The sequence below is a fragment of the Dama dama genome, chromosome 1, assembly GCF_033118175.1.
Source record: "Dama dama isolate Ldn47 chromosome 1, ASM3311817v1, whole genome shotgun sequence".
NCBI lineage: Eukaryota > Metazoa > Chordata > Mammalia > Artiodactyla > Cervidae > Dama > Dama dama.
In genome coordinates this window covers 60009997-60032091 of record NC_083681.1, presented here as the reverse complement: position 1 = coordinate 60032091, position 22095 = coordinate 60009997, and the positions used below count along the sequence as shown (strand labels likewise).

The 22095-nt window shown below is 44.1% G+C and overlaps 1 protein-coding gene and 1 non-coding gene across 2 annotated transcripts in view; both read left to right on the top strand.

Moving 5' to 3' along the window:
* MPPED2 (metallophosphoesterase domain containing 2) overlaps positions 1-21715 on the top strand; it is a 203448-nt gene extending 181733 nt beyond the window's left edge. The window contains exons 5-7 of the mRNA XM_061140172.1: positions 11876-11991; positions 16202-16315; positions 20373-21715. Coding sequence (XP_060996155.1) covers positions 11876-11991; positions 16202-16315; positions 20373-20491 — 349 coding nt within the window. The 3' untranslated portion in view covers positions 20492-21715. The remainder of the gene's footprint in view (positions 1-11875; positions 11992-16201; positions 16316-20372) is intronic.
* TRNAG-CCC (transfer RNA glycine (anticodon CCC)) lies at positions 19677-19750 on the top strand. The gene has a single exon. It is a non-coding gene; the product is annotated as a tRNA-Gly (tRNA).
* Positions 21716-22095: the final 380 nt, after the last annotated feature.

Here is a 22095-nt window from a genome sequence, read left to right as displayed (position 1 = left end):
TCCATGCTCAACTTGCATTCGACTATATGGACATTTTAGGTTTAGTCGCTAAGTTGTGTCCAACACTTTGTGACCCCATGGATTGTAGCCCATCAGGCTCCTCTGTCAATGGATTTCCCAGGCAAGAATACTGGAGTGGGTTGCCACTTCCTTCTCCAGGGGATCTTTTTGACCCAGGGATCGAACCCACGTCTCCTACGTTGCAGACAGATTCTTTACCAACTGAGTCACTGAGGAAGCCTGTAGTCATTTCACACTGGATAAAAAAAATTTTCCCCCTAATGATATTCAGTATAGAAAAAGTAGAGAATAATAGACAAATAGAAGGGGAAAAAATCATTCTTGATTCTTCTGTAGCCTCTGAGATTACCATTTAACATGTTGATCTGTTTGTTTTTTCTAAGCATTTTTTTTACCTCCTTGGATTCATCCTGATCTGCAAATTGGCTTTTCCGCTGACCATCAGGGATTGCACATTTTCTCATGAAGTTACAAACACCTCATGAACACTCATTCTTAGCTCAGCTGACAAATACTTAAGTTTCTGCTCTGTGCCAGGTGCTAGGGACGTGGTGGTGAACTAGGCCAAAGAAGTCATTGAACTTCCAGTCTTCCTTGTTACGTTTAACGAGGGGCTGCCTAGTGGGTTTTGGTCCTCTCATCATTTGCTGTCTTTGGGTCTCTTTTCAGGGTCAGGCTTTCTTACCAGTGCATTCCTCCCTCTGGTGCCCTCAAATATGAAATTATATAAAAAGAAACCAGCAAAAGCAGCATGAATGTGTGACAACACACACTCAACACAGACATGTTCGAAACAAAACATAATAAAATACTGTTTTATCCTCTGTTTGGGAGCAGAGATTTTATCAGTCCACCCCTGTCTGTTAACATCAATTCTTAAGAGTTCACTATGTAACACGATCATATCCAGCTAAACCCAAAGCCGCCTTTCCTCGTCGTCTTACTCTTTGGGGAAACCTACGCTGGATGGAGACTTCCTTCCGACTGGGTGTCTGTGACGTGTCTGCAGGACAGTGGGGTGGGGGCCGGTGCTGTCTGCATAGTTAGCTGAGTACCTGGCAGTCTTCCCACCTCCTCCCCTGTCCTGTGCTTTAGAGCCAGCCGGGCGTGTGACACCCGCTGCCCTGCCAGGCTCATTCTCCGGTAGGACGTGGTTCTGTGTTCCGTGTTTCTGCTATTAGCCCCGGAGTCTTCCTAAGGGGTAGACGTGGAAGGAGACACCTCTCCCCAAAGTCCTGCCTGCTCTGCCCCAGGTTCCCTCTTGTCCAGTCTGCACTTGAAATTGCTGGATTCATCCTCAGATCATTTTGGTGTTCCCCCAAGTTCTTCAGAAATTAGGTTACTTAGGAAAGAAGATCAGCATTTAAAGACTTCGAGTCCAGGGCAACTTTACCTCTGAAATGGCGAGCCGTGGGTTTATCCTGGAACCCGTGTTCAGTTTTGTATTCCCAGCAAGGACCTTGCCAGAACCTGGTTCACTACAGGCACCCAGGCCGTGTCTGCTGAATGGTTAAATGCCGCAGAAGGACCATACCAGTCCCATCCTCTGGGCTTTTAACACCACTATCTGTGCACTTGAGCTGCAGAAGGAACTCAGACTTGTCATCCTTGGCGCCTTATGGCCAAGCTTAGTGCCTGGCACACCCTGGACTTTCAGAAACCCTAGATGAAAAAAAAAAGTGAATGCTGTATACCCGTACAGGGGAATTTTTTCAGCCATAAAAAGGAATGAATTTCTGACACATGCTTCAGCTTGGATGAATCTTGAACATATGATGCTAAGCAAAACAAGCGAGACCCACAAGGACAAATACTGTAAGATTCCACTTACATGGGGCACCTGGAGTGGTCATATTTGTGGACAAAAAGTAGAATGGTGGATGTCAGGGGCCGGGGGTAGCAGAGACAGGAAGGTATTGTCAGTGGGTCACATCTTCTATCAGGGATGTGAAAAAGCTCAGGAGATGGACAGTGGTGATGGTTTTACAACATTGTGAATGTACTTAATGCCGCTGAATTAGACACTCAAAAATGGCTAGAATATTAAATTTTATGCTATATATTTTTATTTTACTACAATAAAACTTACTGGAGAAGAATCCTGCTTTTCTTTTTTCTACTTCTCTCTATCCGTCAAGCCTCCTTTTTCTTTCAAACTTGGCTGTGATGCCCCTCTTTCAGGAATTCTCCCTGCTGGGGATTAGATGTCAATTAATACAGGTCGCATTGGGGGTGCTTGGATCAAGGCCCCACCTGATCAGGCACCCTAGTACCTAGTCTTCTGATTTCCTCGTCAACAAAACCGAGAGCTGTGTCTGGAAGCACCAGGGCATAACCCCAAGGCTGCCTCACCTACCCACCAAGACAGAAGTCCTGCCACGGTCTTTCCTCTCCCGTCAGATTCTTTCCTTGATGGATGGGAATAGTCTCCGTCACAGCCCGATGGGAAGGAAACCGATTGAAAATCTTTCTCTTCCTGCTGTGAACTTGTTTTGAAGATTAAAAGCAGGTATGCTTCGGAGGACCAGGCAGATGCTATAACATTATTTTTAATAATTCAGAGCACACCAAGTTCAAAAACAGGTCAGGGTGGTTTTTTTTTTCCTTGGCTCCTAAAGCAAACTCTGCTTACATCATGTCCTTTCCATCAAGAGAGGAAAATGGGTAGCAGAGGCTTACTTCTGACACTTGCTCCTTATTATTTACAAAAGAGGACACTGTCAGCCTGTTTGTCAAGACAGAGGTGTGTGCTGCCTGGGATTACAAAACCTCTACTTGTAGCTCATGGGCCTCAGGTGACTTTTGGGTGTGATTTGCTCCTGGCCTGTCTATGGCAACCGACCACGTTATTCATCCAGGCCTGCCCTTTATCAACACAGTATCTCTTTTCATCCCAAGGACCTCATAATGAAAGGCAAAGCTACCAGGCCATAGTGAAGTGATGGGATTAGACAGCTGGCGTGAGAGAAGCCGGCCCTGCCCTTTGGAGGCAGCTGGGCCCGTGGTTTGGGTAAGGCAGGCTTCCCAGGCAGCTGCCCATGGGTGTTAGTCTCCCCCTCAAAATTCAGCTTTGCGTCTCTCTTCTAGCGACGTCAGTTACCGCGTGCGTCTCTTTGCTGCACGACCTTCCATGGGCTAATGCAAGACAGCTTTTTAATTGCATGGGAGAGTAACTTCCAGGCTGCCAAGTGGAGGGACTCGGGGAGGGACAGGGCTGGCTTCTTAAACAAACTCCAGAGCTGCGGAGAGAAAAGGAGGCAAGGAGGGGAGCGGGGCAGGTGTCTGCCTTTCATCTGGATATTCAGGATGACACATCTGGTGCCAGGGAAACTGCTATTTCTAACTGACGGGAAGCTTTGCAGTCAAGGGAGGGCTACGCTGTCAGGTGAGCCAGAGATCAAGAATTATCATGACGGCTTCATGGCATGTGAAAGGCGCTGTGAAGTGCGGTGTGATTTTAACCAGCGGTGGTTAAATTAGCTTCTCTCGGACCTGATGTGATGTGTAGTCAGAGAGGCCGATGGCGGCCGGGATCGCCCGGCGTGGAGGAGGTTGCGATTCTGAAGCTCCACCATTTAGAAAAGAAAGGGAATGTGGAAACTGGCTCCTGGTTTCTGAGTTTTGCTTCACAGAGGTGCCAGACGGCCGTGATGGCTTTAATTAGTAGCGTGTCGATTCCTCCACTGAACCTCTCTGAGCCCCCTTATTATAAATATTCCAAGGACTCAGAGCAACCCTCTTCCTTGAACTTCCCCAATTTAAAATGCTGTCAAAATCTAGCCACCTGTACTTGCCGGCTAAGCAGCCTTGACTAACAGTTTTGCCCTGTGCGCTCACATTCCGCGGGATTGTCTATGCAAGACTGAGCCAGCCAGCAAGCAAGGGAGTGCCTTTCTGAAAAACTTCCACTCAGAAGTGAGCTGAGAAAGTGCCTTTTAATAAGTAATCAGCCGGAGGGAAACAAGGAACTATCTAGCCATCTAGTGATGCTTGCCTGTGCACTGGGGACTTTTCCAGAGTCTGGTACAGTGGGGTCTAGGGTTTGATGAGTCGTAGCTTGGGAAGTTCTAGAGAGAAAAAAATAACATGAGCAATTATGTCTGTACAAATGTGTATATATACATCTCACACACTGTCAGTATATAGCATATATAAATTAGAAGCTGTACATTAATACTCTCTGCAGTTCTCTGTCAAAAGTTTTACATATAAATTACATCCTCTCACTTTATCTACTTGGGCAGATATTCTGTTTCTTTTTGAAAGTTCAGGAAACTAAGAGTCAGAGAAGTCAGCCAGTGAACAGACCTGGGACTTGAATGTGTATTGTACCCACTGCCTTCAAAACAAGAATGGCCAACTTTTACAAAACCCCCAGGTTCTTGTGGTTTTAAGGGGCACAGCCAACCCTCCAGAGCTTTTAATTAAATCCGGGTGTTCCGTGAGCTTGCACTTTCCCCCTTTGCGGCTTTTGTGCAGAATCCCAGCAGACCCCACCTAGTGCTTCCAACCCTAATCTCTGCAGGGGGCACCCAGGCAACTGTCTTCATTAAGAATCCCAAGACTTTGTGATGCACCCTGCCCTGGTCCCATGGCCCTTGGGGAGTTGTTGGCACTGCCCAACACCAGGGCTGTAAACCTAAGTAGCCATCTGAACTGAACAAGTACCAACTGTTCGTTTCCAAATCCTGCTTTGCTGGGGTGCACCCAGCCCCCACTGAAGTTGGTAGGGGAGTGAACAACCATTCACCTGTCCAAACCTGGGATTTATGCTCCGGCAGCTCCCTTCCGCCCGCCCCACAGGATTGTGTATGGCAAACACACATGACCTTTGCAGCGATTTCATCTCAGCCTGCTTGCAGAGAACAAACCTGTTTTGTATTGACATTGTTCGGAACAAGTTCTGCCTCTGTGAACTCCCATAGCACCTGCCCCTGGACTCTCAGCCCAGAGAGGCCAAGTGCCTGTAATTCTGAGAACAAGGGGGAGGGTTCCTTGACAACATCTCCAGCGTCCATCCATCTGAGTCTTCGGTCCACTGGCTTCAGGCAGCTGAAGTCCTCCCCTTCCTTCCAGGACTTTCTGATCCCTGTCTAGGAGGGGCGGTCGCAGGCTCGGATTGGCCCATTGGCAGTGGGGTGCTATGTGGGACATTTTCTTACAAGTCGGCTCCCATGTGGCATTTGTTAGTCACAGCTAATTATTAAGTCTTTGGCTGAGGCAGTAGACGTTGTTCCTGCGGATTCCTCCCTCCTCCTTCTCCTTCCCCCCCCTTGCCTCCCCACTGCTACAGAACAAAACTCATTGTGGGCCACTGGAGGTTGGCTGTGCACACATTTTCCAGTGAACCCCTGATGGGCTTACTGCTGGGGTTTCGTGTTTCAGGTTGAAACTCAACTGGATAAAACATTATTCATTGATGCTGACACGGTCAGTCTCTGCTCTGTGCAGCTATTTCTCCCGCACTGGACTTGGTCCCTTACAGGCAATTTAGGTAATTCATTGAGAGCAATTAGCAGCATTTACCCAGAACATAGATAGGCTGCAGAGAGTGATAGAATTCGGGGGTTTTTAGATCACAGAAAGATCATCAAATGCCAGGTTTTGCCAGCTGTGCTCAGAAGCGTAGGTCAGAAAAGAGGAGGGGGCTGAGGGAGTGAGCAAGTTTGGAGCCCCTTCCTCCCTGGCAGGAACACCCCTGCATGTACCTGCTTTGGTTCTGGGACCTGTGCATAACATTTATACAGCCTAAAAGCAATGCTGGAGTGGGTAGCCATTCCCTTCTCCAGGAGAATCTTCCCAACCCAGGGATCGAACCCAGGTCTCCCGCATTGCAGGCAGATTCTTTTACCATCTGAGCCACCAGGAAAGTCCAAAAGCAATCCTAAACTCCTGTAATGGCATCCACCCCCTCATTCTTTGCTCAGATGAAGAAACTGGCCCACTGAGGTCCTTTCTTCTATCTAAAGGTCTTGTGCCTTGGTGAATTGATGTCAGAATGCGAGTGAGCACACGGGTCTCTCACTCCTACATGTCCCATTTATTGTACCATGCTGGGATACTTCTGGAGCCCATCACTGGGCTGCTTTTCCCATTTGCTGGTCACTGTCTTATGGAAAAGGCCTGATCTGGAGGATCCAGAGGAACAGAAGGCATCCAGCACTGTTAAAGTCACACTGAATTTTCACTAAGAGCCACCTCTGTCACAGTGCCATGGAGCCCTCTACAGTTAGGCAGTGCACAGCCTCAGAGACCGTACTGATCAGCCTCGCTTATATATGTGAAAGCCAAAATGAAAACTGGGCTGCAAGGTTTTAGTTCTGCATTGTGCACAGAAAGAACACAGGCTTTGAAGTCAGCAGGTCTGGGTTAAAATCTTGGTTCTGCCTCTTGCCAACCCTGGGAACATGAATAAATGACTGGGCGTCACTGATCATCAGACTTTTTATCTAAAAACAGAGCTGATAATACCTAAGGATTATCAAGGATTATTTTTTTCAATATCAAGGATTGTTGATACCAATATCAAGGACTGTTTTAAGAAATTATTGATAAATATAATAGTCTATGTAAAGCCAAACCCCTACAGAAAGCATATTTCTTTATGTTCATTCAGTTGTGTCCAACTTTCTGCAACCCCATGGACTCTAGCCCACCAGGCATCTCTGTCCATGGGGTTCTTCAGGCAAGAATACTGGAGTGGGTTGCCATGCCCTTCTTAAGGGGATCTTCCCCACCTGGGGATCGAACCTACGTCTCCCACATTGCAGATAGATTCTTCACTGTCTGAGCCGCCAGGGAAGCAAGCATATCAGGGACTTGACAAATGTTCGTTTTCATGTAACTTAACCTCTCTCTTGCTCTTGTGCACATACAGGTTTGAGTCAAAAGAAAAGCCAAACATTTTCAAAGTTTACCCTTAACTTGGAATCGTCTGGATTTTGTCATAGGCTTAACGTTAACCAAATAAAATTTAAGGTTTCTCTAGAGCATGGGCCTGTCTTAATCTTTTACAGAGCCCTTGTAAAACTGAGCATTTCCTGGGGGAATAGGGCTGTGGGTTTCTAAGAGAACATTCTATGAGGAAAAACTGGAAAGAGTGTCCTGTTCCTTTGACTCTGAAAGCCTCTGGGATACCCTTGGGGTTCAGGGGCTGACTGCCCTCGGACAGACTCCGGCAGTGAAATCAGAGCCCCTCATTGTACCAACGACTTGGGTGTGCTTGGGACTCTTTCAAACCCTTCTTTATTCACCATTCAGACAGGACCCATCGGCCCAGAAGCTTGTTTCCAAAATCTAGGAAAACAGATGTTTTTGCTTATTTTCCTCTCTCTCATGCCAGAATGCTCACTAAGTCTTCACTGGGTTCTGAACTTGCCTTTTTTTCCCCCTCTCTTTTTACTTTTAAAACAAATCTAAGAAGTGGGTCATTATTGTATAATAAAGGGGAAAGATGAGCAACCCAAAATGGCAGAGCTCTGTTTTAGACTCCAATGAGAATATTGAAGATCCTGAAGACAGGGAGTCCTAAAAGTCAAAAGAGAGCAAGGTTGGCTCATTGAGGTCTGACAGGGTCACAGACAGTGTGGTTGTGGAAGGACTGTTGATTGAACATACACTGTGTACCAGGTGAGTCTCAGGCCGCTCATAATCCCTGGATTTTTTTCAAGTATATTTTATTTATTTGTTCATTTATTTATTTGACCGTGCTGGGTCTTAGTTGCAGCATATGAACTCTTAGTTGCAGCAAATGGGATCTAGTTCCCTGAACAGGGACCGAACCCCGCTCCTGCCCCCCGCACCTCTCCCCCACATTGGGAGCACAGAGTCTTAGCCACTGGACCACCAAGGAGGTCCCTACTTAGTCCCTAGATTTTATAACCAGACAGTTTGATACTCTGTTCATTTTCTGTTGCTGCTATAACAGATCATCACAAATTTAGTGGCATAAAACAACAAATATTTATTTTTAATATATTTTAAATTCCAGTATAGTTGTACAGTATCATATGTTACAAGTGTACAATATAGTCACAATTTTTAAAGGTTATACTCCATTTATAGTTATTATAAAATATTGGCTATATTCCCCACATTGTACAATACACCCTGTAGCTTATTTTATACCTAATAGTTTGTACCTCCTCCTCCCCTCTGTATTGCACCTCCTTCCTCCCCTCCCCTGCTCTGGTAACCACTAACTTGTTCTCTATTTCTGGTGAATCTGCTTCTTTTTTTGTTGTTACGTTCCCTAGTTTGTGGTATTTGTTAGATTCCACGTATAAGTGTTATAATACAGTATTTGTCTTTCTGTGTCTGACTTATTTCACGTGGCATAAAACCCTCCAAGTCCATCCATGTTACTGCAAATGTGAAACATTTACCCTTTTTCATGGCTGAGTAGTAGTCATTGTATATGTATACCACATCACCTTTATCCATTTACCTAAACCAACACATATTTATTACCTCTCCATCTATTGGTCAGGAATCTGACAGTGGTCACACTGGGCTGAATCCAGGTGTCAACAGGGCTATATTCCTTTCTGGAGTCTCTGTGAGAGCCTTTGTTTTCTCTCCTTACCTTCTCCAGCTTCTTGACACAGCCCACATTCCTTAGTTTGTGCTCCTCTTCCTTCCTCTTCAAAGCCAGCCACAGCAAGTTGGTTGTTTCTTACACTCATCACACTCATCTCATTTGCCTGCCTTCTTCACTTTTAAGGACCTGTGCTTGCACTGGCCCACCTAGGTAATCCAGGATCATCTCCCTAGTTTAAGGGTAGGTCCTGAACTCCATTGGCAGACTTTTAATCCCCCTTTGTCATGAAAGGTAACATATTTATAGCCTCCAGGGATTAGGACATGGATATCTTGGGGTGTGGATAATGAGTGCCAACCACAGATACATAGGTCATTTCTACACTAAATACAAGGCTTCCCTGATAGCCCAATCGGTAAAGAATCCACCTGCAATTCAGGAGACCTGGGTTCGATCTTGGGTCGGGAAGATCTCCTGGAGAAGGAAATGGCAATCCACTCCAGTATTATTGCCTGGGAGATCCCATGGACAGAGGAGCCTGGAGGGCTACAGCCCACGGGGTCACAAAGAGTTGGCCACGACTGAGCAACTAACAATGACTAAACCACCACCGCCATACTAAATACAATAACTGTATATGTTAGAACTTTTTCAGTTGCAAGAAACAGGATCTAACTCGAACTAATAAGAAGAAAAGGATTTTGGTGGCTTATATACTTGGAAGAAAAATGTGCTTTCCTGTGCCAACAAGATCATCAAGGCACTCTGCTTCTTGGCTTGGCGTTCTTTGTGGGGACTTTTTTTTCCAGTGTAAGCTACCTGCATGGTGTAAAATAGCTCCCAGGCAATACTAGCCTTCCATACTTCTCAAGTTAGGATCCCAGAGATGAAGCCATGACTTGTCTTTAGGTGGTTGTTGTTTAGTCAGTAAGTTGTGTCTGACTCTTTGTGACCCCACGGACTGTAGCTCGCCAGGCTCCTCTGTCCATGGGATTTCCAGGCAAGAATAAGTTACTGGAGAAGAAAATGGCAATCCACTTTTTACAGATGAGAAAAAAGAACCTGCCAGTCAATGCCGGAGACATTTCCTTCTTCAAGGGATCTCCCCAACCCAGGAATCGAAGCCACATCTCCTGCATTGGCCAGTGGCTCCTTTACCGTTGAACCACCAGGGAAGCCCTCTCTTTAGGTAGCACCAACAAAATCCTGAGGATGACATTGATAGGCGGAAACCAGCACTGTGTACTTTAGCGTGGCTGGATTTCCGAACCATGCAGTTGACAGACTGTTCTAGTTCAGAGCTCATTTGACTTCAAGCAATAAGACACTCAAACTTGAAAGAATACAGAGGGAGGCTTCCTCATGGCAAGAAGTAAATGAATCCAGGTTGTATATGAGAAGGGGAATTGCATGGTGATTACGAGTCTGGGTTTTGGAATCAGACTGCTTGGGTTTTTGTCTAGTTCATTGGCTGTGTTTACCTGACCACTCTGTACCTCAGTTTTCTCATCTGTAAAATGTGGTTAATAATAGCACCTACCTCATGAGCTTGTTGTGAGCTTTAAATGTGTTAATACAAGTAAAGTACTTAGAATGCTGCCTTGACATGGAGTGAACAGTCACTAAATCGTAGCTTTGATTGTTGTTATTGTGTAGCTATTGTCACTACAGGTAAGTTTTCTGAGGATGGCTTAGGGACTTGGTTAGGAACCAAGTCAGGCATTCCCTTGGTTTCTCTCTTTCCAGCTGAGGCCACGCAGCCTGTTGTCTCTGAAACTTCCTCTCAGCCACCTCAGGTGCGGTTCTCACCTGTAAGGTGGGTCTTCACCAGCCTGTCAGATGCCGTTCTGCCACCTCTGGCCTTGACTGCGCGTGTGTGTGTGTTAAGTCGCTTCAGTCGCGTCCAACTCTTTGTGACCCTGTGGACTGTAGCCCGCCAGGCTCCTCTGTCCACGGGATTCTCCAGACAAGAATACTGGAGTGGATTTCCACACCCTCCTCCAGGGGATCTTCCGGACCCAGGGATCAAACCCACAACTCTTATGTCTCCTGCATTGGCAGGCAGGTTCTTTCCCACCAGCGATACCTGGAAAGCCCCTTGACTCTGCACACCCACCCCCAAAAGAACGATGGTTAAGTGTTTCTGAGGGCAGAGTCTTGAGAGTCACTGATGTCTAACTCATGACTGGCTTTAAGTACTAATGCCCCCATTTTGTTAGCTGTGACAAACCGGGTGCCCTTGTACACAGGGTTACCTCTCTCAGTAGGCATGGATGGGGCAGCTTAAGCTGAGGGGAAAAGTTGGGCCTAGCCAGAAAACTGACCAACTTGTCTTTGACGTGTATACCCTAGTAAATTAGAATTTTCCTGCAGCACAAAAGAGAATCGGTTTTGAAAAATAATGGTTCCATCTAGATGTTTGGGAAAAGGACAGCACTGGGCACTGTTTGGTGCGGATGTGATTTAGCCTGTAGTCCTTATAGAAAAAAATTGATCATTCTCCTGTTGTTATAAATGATAGAGACATTTTCAGCTCTAGTTAAAAATCCTCATTGGATGGACAAAGACAACATCATTTCTATGTAGAGCATCAATCTCAGAAACTCATTCCTGGAGCAGACATCCCTGAGAGGGTGGAACGCATGCATTTGGTATCAGGAGAGTGGATTCCAGAGTGACCAAGGGTGTCCCCAGAAGTCTTCCTTTTGGTGATGGGGAAAACTCCACATTGAGTTTTTGTTCCCTGTGTCCCTTCTCACCGTTCACAGCACCCCGCCTCCCAACATTTTTCAGCATTCTCAAGTCCAGGATGTTCAAAACATCTCTTAAGTGCACAGGTTTCTGCCTTCAGAGCGCTTGTCTATTTCTCCAAGAATTTCAGTAAGAATCTTTCTGGTGAAGCCCTTCCATAGTGATGGTGAGGAAGAAGGGAGACTGATGAAATTTCTTAGCCCTGAGGCACTATAGCAAGAGGGGACAGGCTTCGGATCTGGCTTGGGCATCTTTCGGAAGCACTGAGATTTGGGGGAAGACAAAGCATTGTTAAGATTTTGATAGAGGTCTGCTGGGAAAGTCTCCACTGGAAAGGCTCTTGTGCCGCTTTCTAGTTGAACAATTCGGAGGCTCCACACTTGCTTTCAGATGCATTGGTTTTGAAGCAGTCAACAAAAAAGCACCCTGCTGCCAGGGCCAACCATCAAAAAGAGAAAAGAGAGCAATGCAAACCGTAGGGGAATGAATGTGTGAGAGAGAAGTAGTGTAGAGCGGAAATGTGGCTCTGCTGGCCTGATACCATGTACATTATCTCCCCCAAAGGACCCCGTGGTTTAATGGATGGGGCTTTAACCTGCCCAGAGGTCAGTCTCTGCTGGACAAGTGGAACCTCATCCCCGAGGGCATTGACATACTCATGACACACGGACCTCCTCTAGGTAAGTGAAGCAAAGGTGTCCTTTCGTTATCTGTGATGCCTTTTTTTCCCAAGCATAATGACTAATGCTTCAGGGACATAATCATTTTCCTCCAAAAAAAAAAAAAAGTGATCGAAAAAAGAAAAGTCAATGTCTTTAAAGAAACCCAGTATGATAATTAAACTCAGCAGTTCTGCTGGGCTTACAGGTGTTCTTGAAATTAAATTTTTTTGATTTAGTCAAGTCAGGAAAAAATCAAATGAGCATATAGCACCACAGTCCTTTGAGCTTGATCATTTATTTTAAGAACTGTATTCACTTTGGAGTGAGGGGGTGGGGTGGGGAATGGAAGGAAGACACAGACCTCCCAATCACAGGGCTTTTGAATGGTAATGAAATGATGGAATCTTTCATTCAAAGGAACTCATTTTCCTTTTCCATGTAATAGGAGATCTTTAAAAGTTTAGCACTGGGCTAATTATACAGGAAAAGAATCTTTTCTCTCTCTCTTTTTAAGCTAAGGTGTTAAGTAAGGACTTATGGTGGCTTGGACAGAAAAGAATTTGCCTGTCATGCGGGAGACCTGGGTTCGATCCCTGGATCTCCTGGGGGAGGGCATGGCAACCCAGTCCAGTATTCTTGCCTGGAGAATCCCCATGGACAGAGGAGCCTGGTGAGCAACAGTCCACGGGGTCGCAAAGAGTTGGACACGACTAAGCAGAGCGCAGTATCTTGAACCTTAATTAAAGATGCTGGGTCTTATGGATACAGTGAACAGGCATCCAGTATGCACCATAGCTACCTTCAGTTACCCAGACTGTGTGTCAGAAGATGATTATTTGATTTATATAATTATCTTCTAATGATTCATGTGCTTGTTAGTGGTTTGGTTTAGCCACAGAATATTTTTCAAGCAGGTTATTGTTTAGTCACTAAATCGTGTCTGACTCTTTCTCGACCCCACGGACTATAGCCAACCAGGCTCCTCTACCCATGGGATTCGTGGGCGAGAATATTGGAGCGGGTTGCCATTTCCTTCTCCAGGGGATCTTCCCGGCCCAGGAATAGAACCCACATCTCCTGCTTGGCAGCCGGCTTCTTTACTGCTGAACCACCTGGGAAGCCCCTTTTCAAACAGGACTACCACCCTGATCCTCCCATCTACTGAGTGTCTATTATGCTGGCACACCCTTGTCCAAACGAAGGTATTCTCAGTCAATCCAGATGTTTCCTTTTTAGTAGGAGAGTTTCCTCTTTAAAAAAAAAATTGTATTAAAAACCAGATAACATGAAGTCTATCGTCTTAAATTGTTAAATGTTCAGTGCTAGCAAAGTGTTCTTGATCCTTTTGGTTTGGAGAGAGGGGGAAAGCAATGCAAAAATACATGATTTTTGTAATTTTTTTCCTGTGGTTTGGGGTTACTACCCATGTCACTTCCCTCCTCTGTCAACCTGAAAAATAAAAAATCCCTAACGCACATCCCCTGATGTGAATTTAATCTTCGTAGATGTTACCCCCTCCCCACCCATGCCACTTAGCGCTGCCTTCCTGCCCTGACAAGGGAAGTGCTGTGTGTGTCACAAAGAAACAGCGGAAGGGAGGACCAGGGCATGAGCCACGGCGGCACATTTTCGTAAAGAGGAATGAAGGGAAAACAAGACAAGGAGCCAGTTCTGTTGCAGACAGGGAATTTATACAGACTGGCACAAGGTCAGCGCTTCCCGACTTTTCAAAGCTTCAGAATCTCCATCCCTGTGCTTTTTCCCTACCCCACCCCCACCTCCTCCACACTTTACACGGTTATACTTATCAGTAACCTTTATCAAGTCATAAGTAATTAATTTCCCTGTTTTGCAGTCATTGGAGACTAAGTCATTAAATTGTTGGCTAAATATTCTGCTCAGCATGAGTTAAATAGAGAGACACTAGAGACCGAATCCTAGCCAACTCGATCCTTTCCCCGAGTAACCTAATTAGGTCTGGGCTTGATCTTACTCTTAAGGCTGTTTACTGTCAGGGACGTGGGCATCCTCAGCACAGAAATGTTTACCTGCCTGAAGTATTATTTGGAAAATAATTTTGAACAGAACAATTGATGTGTTGTTAACAAAGTCATTAACCTTGGTACAAAAGCAAGTGGCAGTCGGTCTGAATTCTGGCCTCCAAAGAATTCATACATTCCAGGAACTCTTTTTTTTTTTTTTTTTTTTAATTAACTTTGTTGGCGTGTAGTTGCGTTACAGTTCTGTGTTGGTTTCTTCTGTGTAACAAGGTGACTCAGCTACTCATGTACATCTGTCTCTTTTTGTGGGGGAGTCCCTTCGCATTTAGGTCACCACAGAGCGCTAAGTAGCATTTCCTGTGCTATACAGTAGGTTCTCATTAGTTATCTGTTTTATACATAGTGTCAGTAGTGTGTATACGTCAATCCTAATCTCCCAATTCATCCCACCCCCATCCAGGAACTCTTAATAGAGAGCCTACCATCCCTCTCTTTGTAGTAAAGATGGAGTAACCCAGACAGTGGCTGTGCATGGAGCAGAGTAAGATCTACATCGGAGAGTTCCAAAATACTAATAAAAGTGAAAGTCGCTCAGTCATGTCTGACTCTTTGTGACCCCGTGGACTATACAGTCCATGGAATTCTCCAGGCCAGAATACTGGAGTGAGTAGCCTTTCCCTTCTCCAGGGGGATCTTCCCGACCCAGGAATTGAATCGGGGTCTCCTGCATTGCTGGCGGATTCTTTACCAACTGAGCTATCAGAGAAGCCCTACTAATAAAAGGTCAAAGTTTTCATTAGGTAAAGCTGAACATTTTTTGGTGTAGTTACTGGGAATTCTTGTGAGCATTCTCGACTAGGAGGTAGGAGGTGGATGTGGGGATTGGCCTTGAATCTTTTCCTGTTAAGAAAGGAACCACGGCACATGGGACTTCATTATTATGGTGCGAGCAAGACACTTTCTCGGGTGATTATATATGAAATGAGATGTTTTCCCTCTTCAAAAAAAAATACATCCATGAGGGAATATCCCAATCACTGTGGATTAAAGTTTTTTTCCTCTAATTAGCAAAGTTTTAAAATCTCTGATTGAATTTTTTTTAGGGCCCCTTGCTTGTATTCCATGCTTTTGCATATTCTCTGGCCACTCCCCAGTCAGCATGTCTTTATAGAGATGTTGAAACTTCATTTCTACTGTTTTGCCAAACAAAGTGGAGTGAGCTGACCTCTCCCTCTCTGCCTGATCAGTTCTGAGTGGTAGAAATCACCTAATGGAGCTATGGCATGTGTGCCCACTGATTATGACTTAGCCTTTTGGCCTGTCTGCTTTCTTAACACCCCATCCCGCTGAGGTGATGGGATTCCATTCTGGGCCATAATCATTCAGATAGCTGACTTTTGCTATAATTGATGTCAGTTTTTATGGATTTTCTGCATTAGGCGTAGAACTAAGTGGTTTTTACATAAAGGTAGTCCATCAGCCCCAGCTTACTGCATGCCACCATGGGTCACCGTGGCTGCCCAGTTGCTAGAGAGGAGACCAGAGGAAGAGCTTGGCATTCCCAAGCTTGGGCCATCAGGAACCACCAAGGGTTAAGAGTTGATGTGTTTAAGTGAACAAGGACTTCCCTGGTGGTCCAATGGTTAGGACTCTGTACTTCCACTGCAAGGGGGCATGGGTTCAATCCCTGGTCAGGGAACTCTAAGACTCCACATGCCACACTGTGCTGCCAAAGATAAAAAATGATAATAAAAATAGAAGAGAATAAGGTATCTTGTGGCCAGTTTATAGGAAGTCCCTCCCAGCCCTTCTTCTTTAAAGTCTACATCTTGGAAGTAGACTGCTCTAAGAGAGTTATAATTTTTAAAAAAGAAAGCAACTGAATTGAGAAAAAGAGAGAGTATGGGACTGCCGGGAATAAATGTCATTGGGCCCATGAAGAAGATTTGAAGCCTATGGCTGAATAAATCAAATCCCTCACAGGGGGGAAAAATGTTAATTAACGGAAGAAAAAAAATGAAAACCAAAAAAAAAAAAAAAATTCAAGATCCTAAAGAAGACAAAGTAACGAGTGAAAAGTTCCTTAAAAGCCATTGTAAGCTTTAATGGGGAGGCTAGGATTACAGATAATGTAATAAACCTTCTGTGAGTTATGGCTTCCTGAAAGTCTAAATGAAACCTTACCTGAAGACAGAAAATTAAGAGTATTGATTGCCTTTTACCCTTAGGTTTTCGAGACTGGGTTCCAAAGGAGCTTCAGAGAGTGGGCTGCGTGGAGCTTTTAAACACAGTCCAGAGGCGAGTCCGGCCCAAACTCCATGTGTTTGGTGGAATCCATGAAGGTAAGACCAGAAGAAAGGGGTTCACAACATTATGAGTCATTATCCATGAACTCATTTCACAATGGAGACCTTAGTTACTGGGAATAACTGGAGTGGTGGTTTCCAAACTCTTTACCTGTGGAATGCTTTCAATGAGATGAAATGTTATGAGAAACACTTGCATATAAGGCTGAGAAGTATTTTGTGAACTGCTCTCTTTTGAGCAGAATATGTATGCTCAGTCGCTCAGTCATGTCCAACTCTTTGCGACTCCATAGTCTGTAGCCCACCAGTCTCCTCTGTCCATGGGGGTTGTCCAGGCAATACTGGAGTGGGTTGCCATGCCCTCCTCCATAAAGAGTAAGAAACCAAGTCTGGTCCACCTTTTGGGAAACCCATCACTAACCCCAGATGACTTCTGGAATCTCAGGACTCTGATAAAGAGTGTTTGATAACCACTGTTGCAGAGCAGTACAGACGGAATAAAGGACAGAATTTCTCTTTAAGAGCATTAGAAGAAGTGGCCTGGATTTTAGACTAAATAATGTCCTTGGCCTTTTCCTACCTATAAATATTACAGTTCTTATGGAATATACACAAGACAAGACATTCTCCAAAAAATATTAATAACTTTGCCCATGCAATGAAAGAGATAGAAGTGAAGTGGCAGAACCTACATATTTGCAGGTAGACTTTTCCTTACTAAGCTCAGAAAACCATTTCAGACTTCTCAGAAATCATCAATCCTATTAGTTGGGACTGAGGTTAAACAGCATAATTAAATGTCCCCTACATGGGAACTGGTCAAGTTGCTGTTTTCTGCCTTTCAGGGTAAGCTGTGAAGTCAAGTTCACAGAATCTGAAAGCCTCACTGGAAGCCCTAGATTTTGTCTCTCCTCACTTTTTCAAACCGGGGGTCCCTGGGCCTTGGGACAGACAGGCCTTAGGTTTTGTGGTTGTACCATCATCTCCTAGTTACATATGTTTGTGTGTAATGAGTGTGTGTATGTGGGCAGCCTCACATTCACTCACTTACAGCTGTTACTCTGAGTTATTTATGAACCTGCACGTGAGGAGTTTAGGCCTGACACTGCGAAAAACCAGTTTTCTTTGCAAAGTCCTCAATCCAGTGGCTTCCTGGCTAGATGGGTGATAAACAGCATATTGAAAATCATCCTACTGGGGCCAGAGAAAATCCAGCTTGCTCCGAGAGCAGGCACGAGCTGTGTGGATGGAGAGCAGGGGGCCAGCTCCCTGAGAGCAGATATCATCCTGCCCTGACTTTGAACCACACTCTTTGGAAAGGAGGGCACTTCTCTAAGGCCTGATACAGCCTGGGAGTAGGGAAAGGATGGAAGATCATGTCTAAATAGCATTTCTGGGGAGCAGTTATGAATTTCTGCATCCTCACCTACAAGTTTGCATTTTATCCTTTTAAAAAAAATCATTAATTAGCTTTAAAATAGCCAGACAATTGAGGAATTCCACTGAAGTCCCCAAATAATAAACTTGCTTAAAAGGAAGGCGATCATATTCAAATAAACTTGTCTCGCTTTTATTCGTTTAAGACAGCTGAAGAGGGCAGAGAGAGGGCAAATACCAGCCTCTTGATGAAGAGAGATAACAAGACTTTATGACCCCAGAACTAAACAGTGCACATTTTAAATGCTTCTTTTCTTTTCTTAAGAGATTTTTCCCATTGACCCTCATTAAGCTCTCCACAGGCTTATTTAGAGAAATTTTAGCAAATGGAAGAAAAAAAAGCCTTATCAGTTATTTGTATAAGTCCTGATAAATTTCTTTTTTCACAGATGTAGTCTTGTGTGCCATAAGAACCTGATACCGACATAGAATTACAAACTTAATTACAGAGGTTGTAAGACAAAATATAAGGTATCCAGGGACATGTGCGAATCTGCAAACGTGCTAAAAATTTCAACATGTTGAAATTTATAAAAGATATGAATATACGTACCAAAGACCCAGAGAAACCTGCTTAGCTTTCTTCTCACAGGTCACAAGAGATTTATACTGCTTATGGGAAGTGTTTTCGCTTGAGCCAGTGTCCAGTGGTGTAGGAAGTGTAGGAAGAAGTGTCCTATGGTGGCATCTCTCCAGACCACTTGGACATTTGATGGTTTCTTGTTTAGTTCCTAAGTTATGTCCGACTCTTTGCGACCCCAAGAATGGTAGCCCACCAGCCTCCTTTGTCCATAAGATTTCCCAGACAAGATTACTGGAGTGGGTTGCCATTTCCTTTTTCAGGGGATATTCCTAACCCAGAGGTTGAACCCAAGTCTCCTGCATTGCAGGCAGATTCTTTACTGCTGAGCTCCCCAGGAAGACGTCAGATATTTGATTATTTCCTGATTCTTTGCAATAAAATGGAACTCAGCATCAAAGTCACACAATTCAAGTAAGAAAATGTTGACTAAAAAGATGCACAACGTGAGAGTTTTGACTTAAGTTTTATTTGGGGCAAAATGAAGACTGTAGCCTGGGAGACAGCACCTCAGATAACTGAGAAACTGTTCCAAAGAGGTAGTAGAGGAATGTCAATATATAAGATTTTGGTGAAGGAGGCATTCGGTGCAATCAAGCATTTACTTTATAAAAGCTTTTCTGCTAGTCATGAGGAGCTGATGTCACCATGAAGGGATTTAGTGCTTTTCTAGATATGAAGAGATGCAAGGGTTGGGGTCTGTGTGGTCAAAGCTATGGTTTTTCCAGTAATCATGTACAGACATGAGAGATGGACCATAAAGAAGGCTGAGCACTGAAGAATTGATGCCTTGGCATTGTGCTGCTGGAGAATACTCTTTTGAGAGGCCCTTGGACTGCAAGGAGATCCAACCAATCCATCCTAAAGGAAATCAGTCCTGAGTATTCATTGGAAGGACTGATGCTAAAGCTCTAATACTTTGGCCACCTGATTCGAAGAGCTGACTCATTAGAAAAGACCCTGATGCTGGGAAAGATTGAAGGTGGGAGGAGAAGGGGAAGACAGAGGATGAGATGGTTGGATCGCATCACCGACTCGATGGACATGAGTTTGAGCAAACTCCCAGAGATGGTGAAGAGCAGGGAAGCCTGAAGTGCTGCAGTCCATGGTTCACAAAGAGTCGGACACGACTGAGCAACTGAACAACAGAGGGTTGGTCATGAAATCAGTTCCTGAAAATATCTTAACTATCTAAAGACCTGTTCCACCAGTTTCCCTGGAGCACAGAGTGCCTCACTCTCCATCCTGACCTGCCTTCAGGGCATGTCAAAAGTCAGCAGCTGCAGCAACACAGGATTCTATTTCCACAGAGGCAGATGGCAAATGCCCTTGGCAAGCCCCAATTTGTAGTTGACAGTAAGGTCACTTAATGTTGGAATTTCCCTGATGGTCCAGTGGCTAGGATTCCAGCACTCCCAATGCAGGGGGCCCAGGTTTGATTCCTGGTCAGGGAACTAGATCCCACATGCCACAACCAAAGATCCTGCGTGCTGCAACTAAGACTCAGCGGAGCCAAACAAATTAATTTTAAAAAGTTGACTTATTGTTAACTTTCATTGAGGCAGTTTAGAGCTTATTTTATAGATAAGGAAGGTAGGCATTCATGTCTCCCGAGTCCCAATACAATACCCTGCCTGAGTCTTGCCTGTCTTGAAGCCCATTTGGGGTTGAGTGAAGGGTGTGTTTGCCCTTGAGGAGTTTACGTTACTCATCTTCTTCCCTGGAACTCAATAGTTAATACAGGGCTTTGAAATGAAAATCATATTTGAAAAAAACAGGGCAAAAATGTTTTTTTCTTTATTCTCACTAGTAAAAAAATCACAGCCTCTCCTCTACAAATCGAGTGTTGAAATAAATTAAAAAGAATCACTTTTCTTTGAAGTAGAGGATTCCCCCTTTAAAGAAAATAAAAGCGGGAGGCAGCTTCTGAAAGCTGTAACATCCAGAGGGGGCTCCACTGAATTTCATCTCACTGCCCACTGGCAAAGACTTTTTTGCTTTCCTTGTCTGACAGTCCTGCACTGAGTCACTGTCATTTGTGTATTTCACAGTAAGTGTGACTCTCTCTCTCCACAGGTTATGGCATTATGACCGACGGTTACACAACGTACATCAATGCCTCAACATGTACAGTCAGCTTTCAACCGACCAACCCTCCAATTATATTTGACCTTCCAAACCCACAGGGTTCCTGAAGCTCCTAACACCCAATTGGAATGTGAGGAAAGGTCTAAAAAAACTGCCATTTTTCTAATTATAAACTTACATTCTCTTCCTTGTTTATTTCCAGATCCTGTGAGTTCTTTTTGTAAATTGCTGGAACACAAATGATGCTAGAGGTTATGCTTCGTCTTCTTTTTTTTTTTTAAATGGGGCATCCATTCGAATCAAAAGAGCGTTGTGAATTTGTAAAATGACTTCTGTTTTCTCAAAGGCCACGCCATTGTAAATTGTTAGTGTTCGCCAAAGGACAGCCAAGCTTTCTTTTGAAAAGGTGAAAAAGGTCTTATTTTAATATGCTTTAAGCTGGAAAAAAAAAAAGAAATTAAGCAGGTAGGCAGTGTTTTAAAAACCACCCATATTTGCACAACAGTTTAAGAGTATTGTTTGAAGTATTTTATTTTTATGATGTTTGTTGTTGTTGTGTTGTTTTTCTTGGGAATGCTTCTTTTTTGCAGACGTGGCCCAGATTTAGAGCAGTCTTTGCAACAAAAGTAGGCGTGGAAAAGACTTCCCTTCACACTCTCACTATAAAGCGGTGTCAAGGGGAAAAAACAACTCTCGTTTAGAGGATGGCTTAGCTAGTGAGATCCATATTGTGGTTATACAAGGTCTCATCGTCTGTTTGTTTCTTTTAAATTATTTTAGCTTTAAAAATATGGAAATGGAATCTGTCAAGAGCAGGTATTTCATGCAGTTAAAAAAAGAGCGTGCAGACTCCTTTTCAATATGGGTTTATATATATAAATATTTTTTGTGTATTATGACTAAGTTAGGAGTTTAATATTGCCAAGGACAGTACAACTGTAAAGGGGTGCTTGATAGTGGAGCATCAGAAGTCCGAAGGAGATGACGCATGTTCTCAGAACTCAAGGTCTTAAAGAGCTTGAGTTAAATCTAGGTACACTCGCAGGCGTGTATAGATTTAAATGGATGCAATGGAAGCTAACTAAAATAAGGCTTAGTTGTCCTTTATATTTAAATACCCTGAATTGTCTTCTTACGTCCTTCTCCCTCCCCACCCCCCCATTTTGCACTGTGTGTTGATGCAATCTTTGCTAGCACAAAATATTGTCGCTAATAGTCATTTCTGTTTTCCCATTGTAAATGCTGTTGAGCTTTATTCTATTTTATGTTATCTTGTTAATGAAATTTAGGAAAGCAGTTGTTTCTTTAAATTTATTGTGATATTCTATATCTAGCGGCCTTTATATGCAAATAAAATTGCAAGATTTTTAAATCTGTACTGTTTGGAGGGTTGGCTGGTGGGAGGGTGGTAGTTTAATCCTGGGGAAAGAGGGATTTATTCACATGCAGCATTGGTACTCCCTTTCAGAGGAATTAGAATAAGTGACTTTTTTTTTTATAATTTTCAATAAATTTTTATTACCTGCCATTCACGGGCTGGCAGGTAGATCGATAAGGCACTCAGCGTACTCTTTCCTTCCATCATGCTGTCATCTGTCTTGCTGTAGATTTCAGAAGGTGAGGATTTCATCTTTAGCTATTGTAATTTCTATAGGAACAGAGGGACTGTGCAGAAGAGGAACTGTTGTGGACATGTGTGTGGTATTGAGAA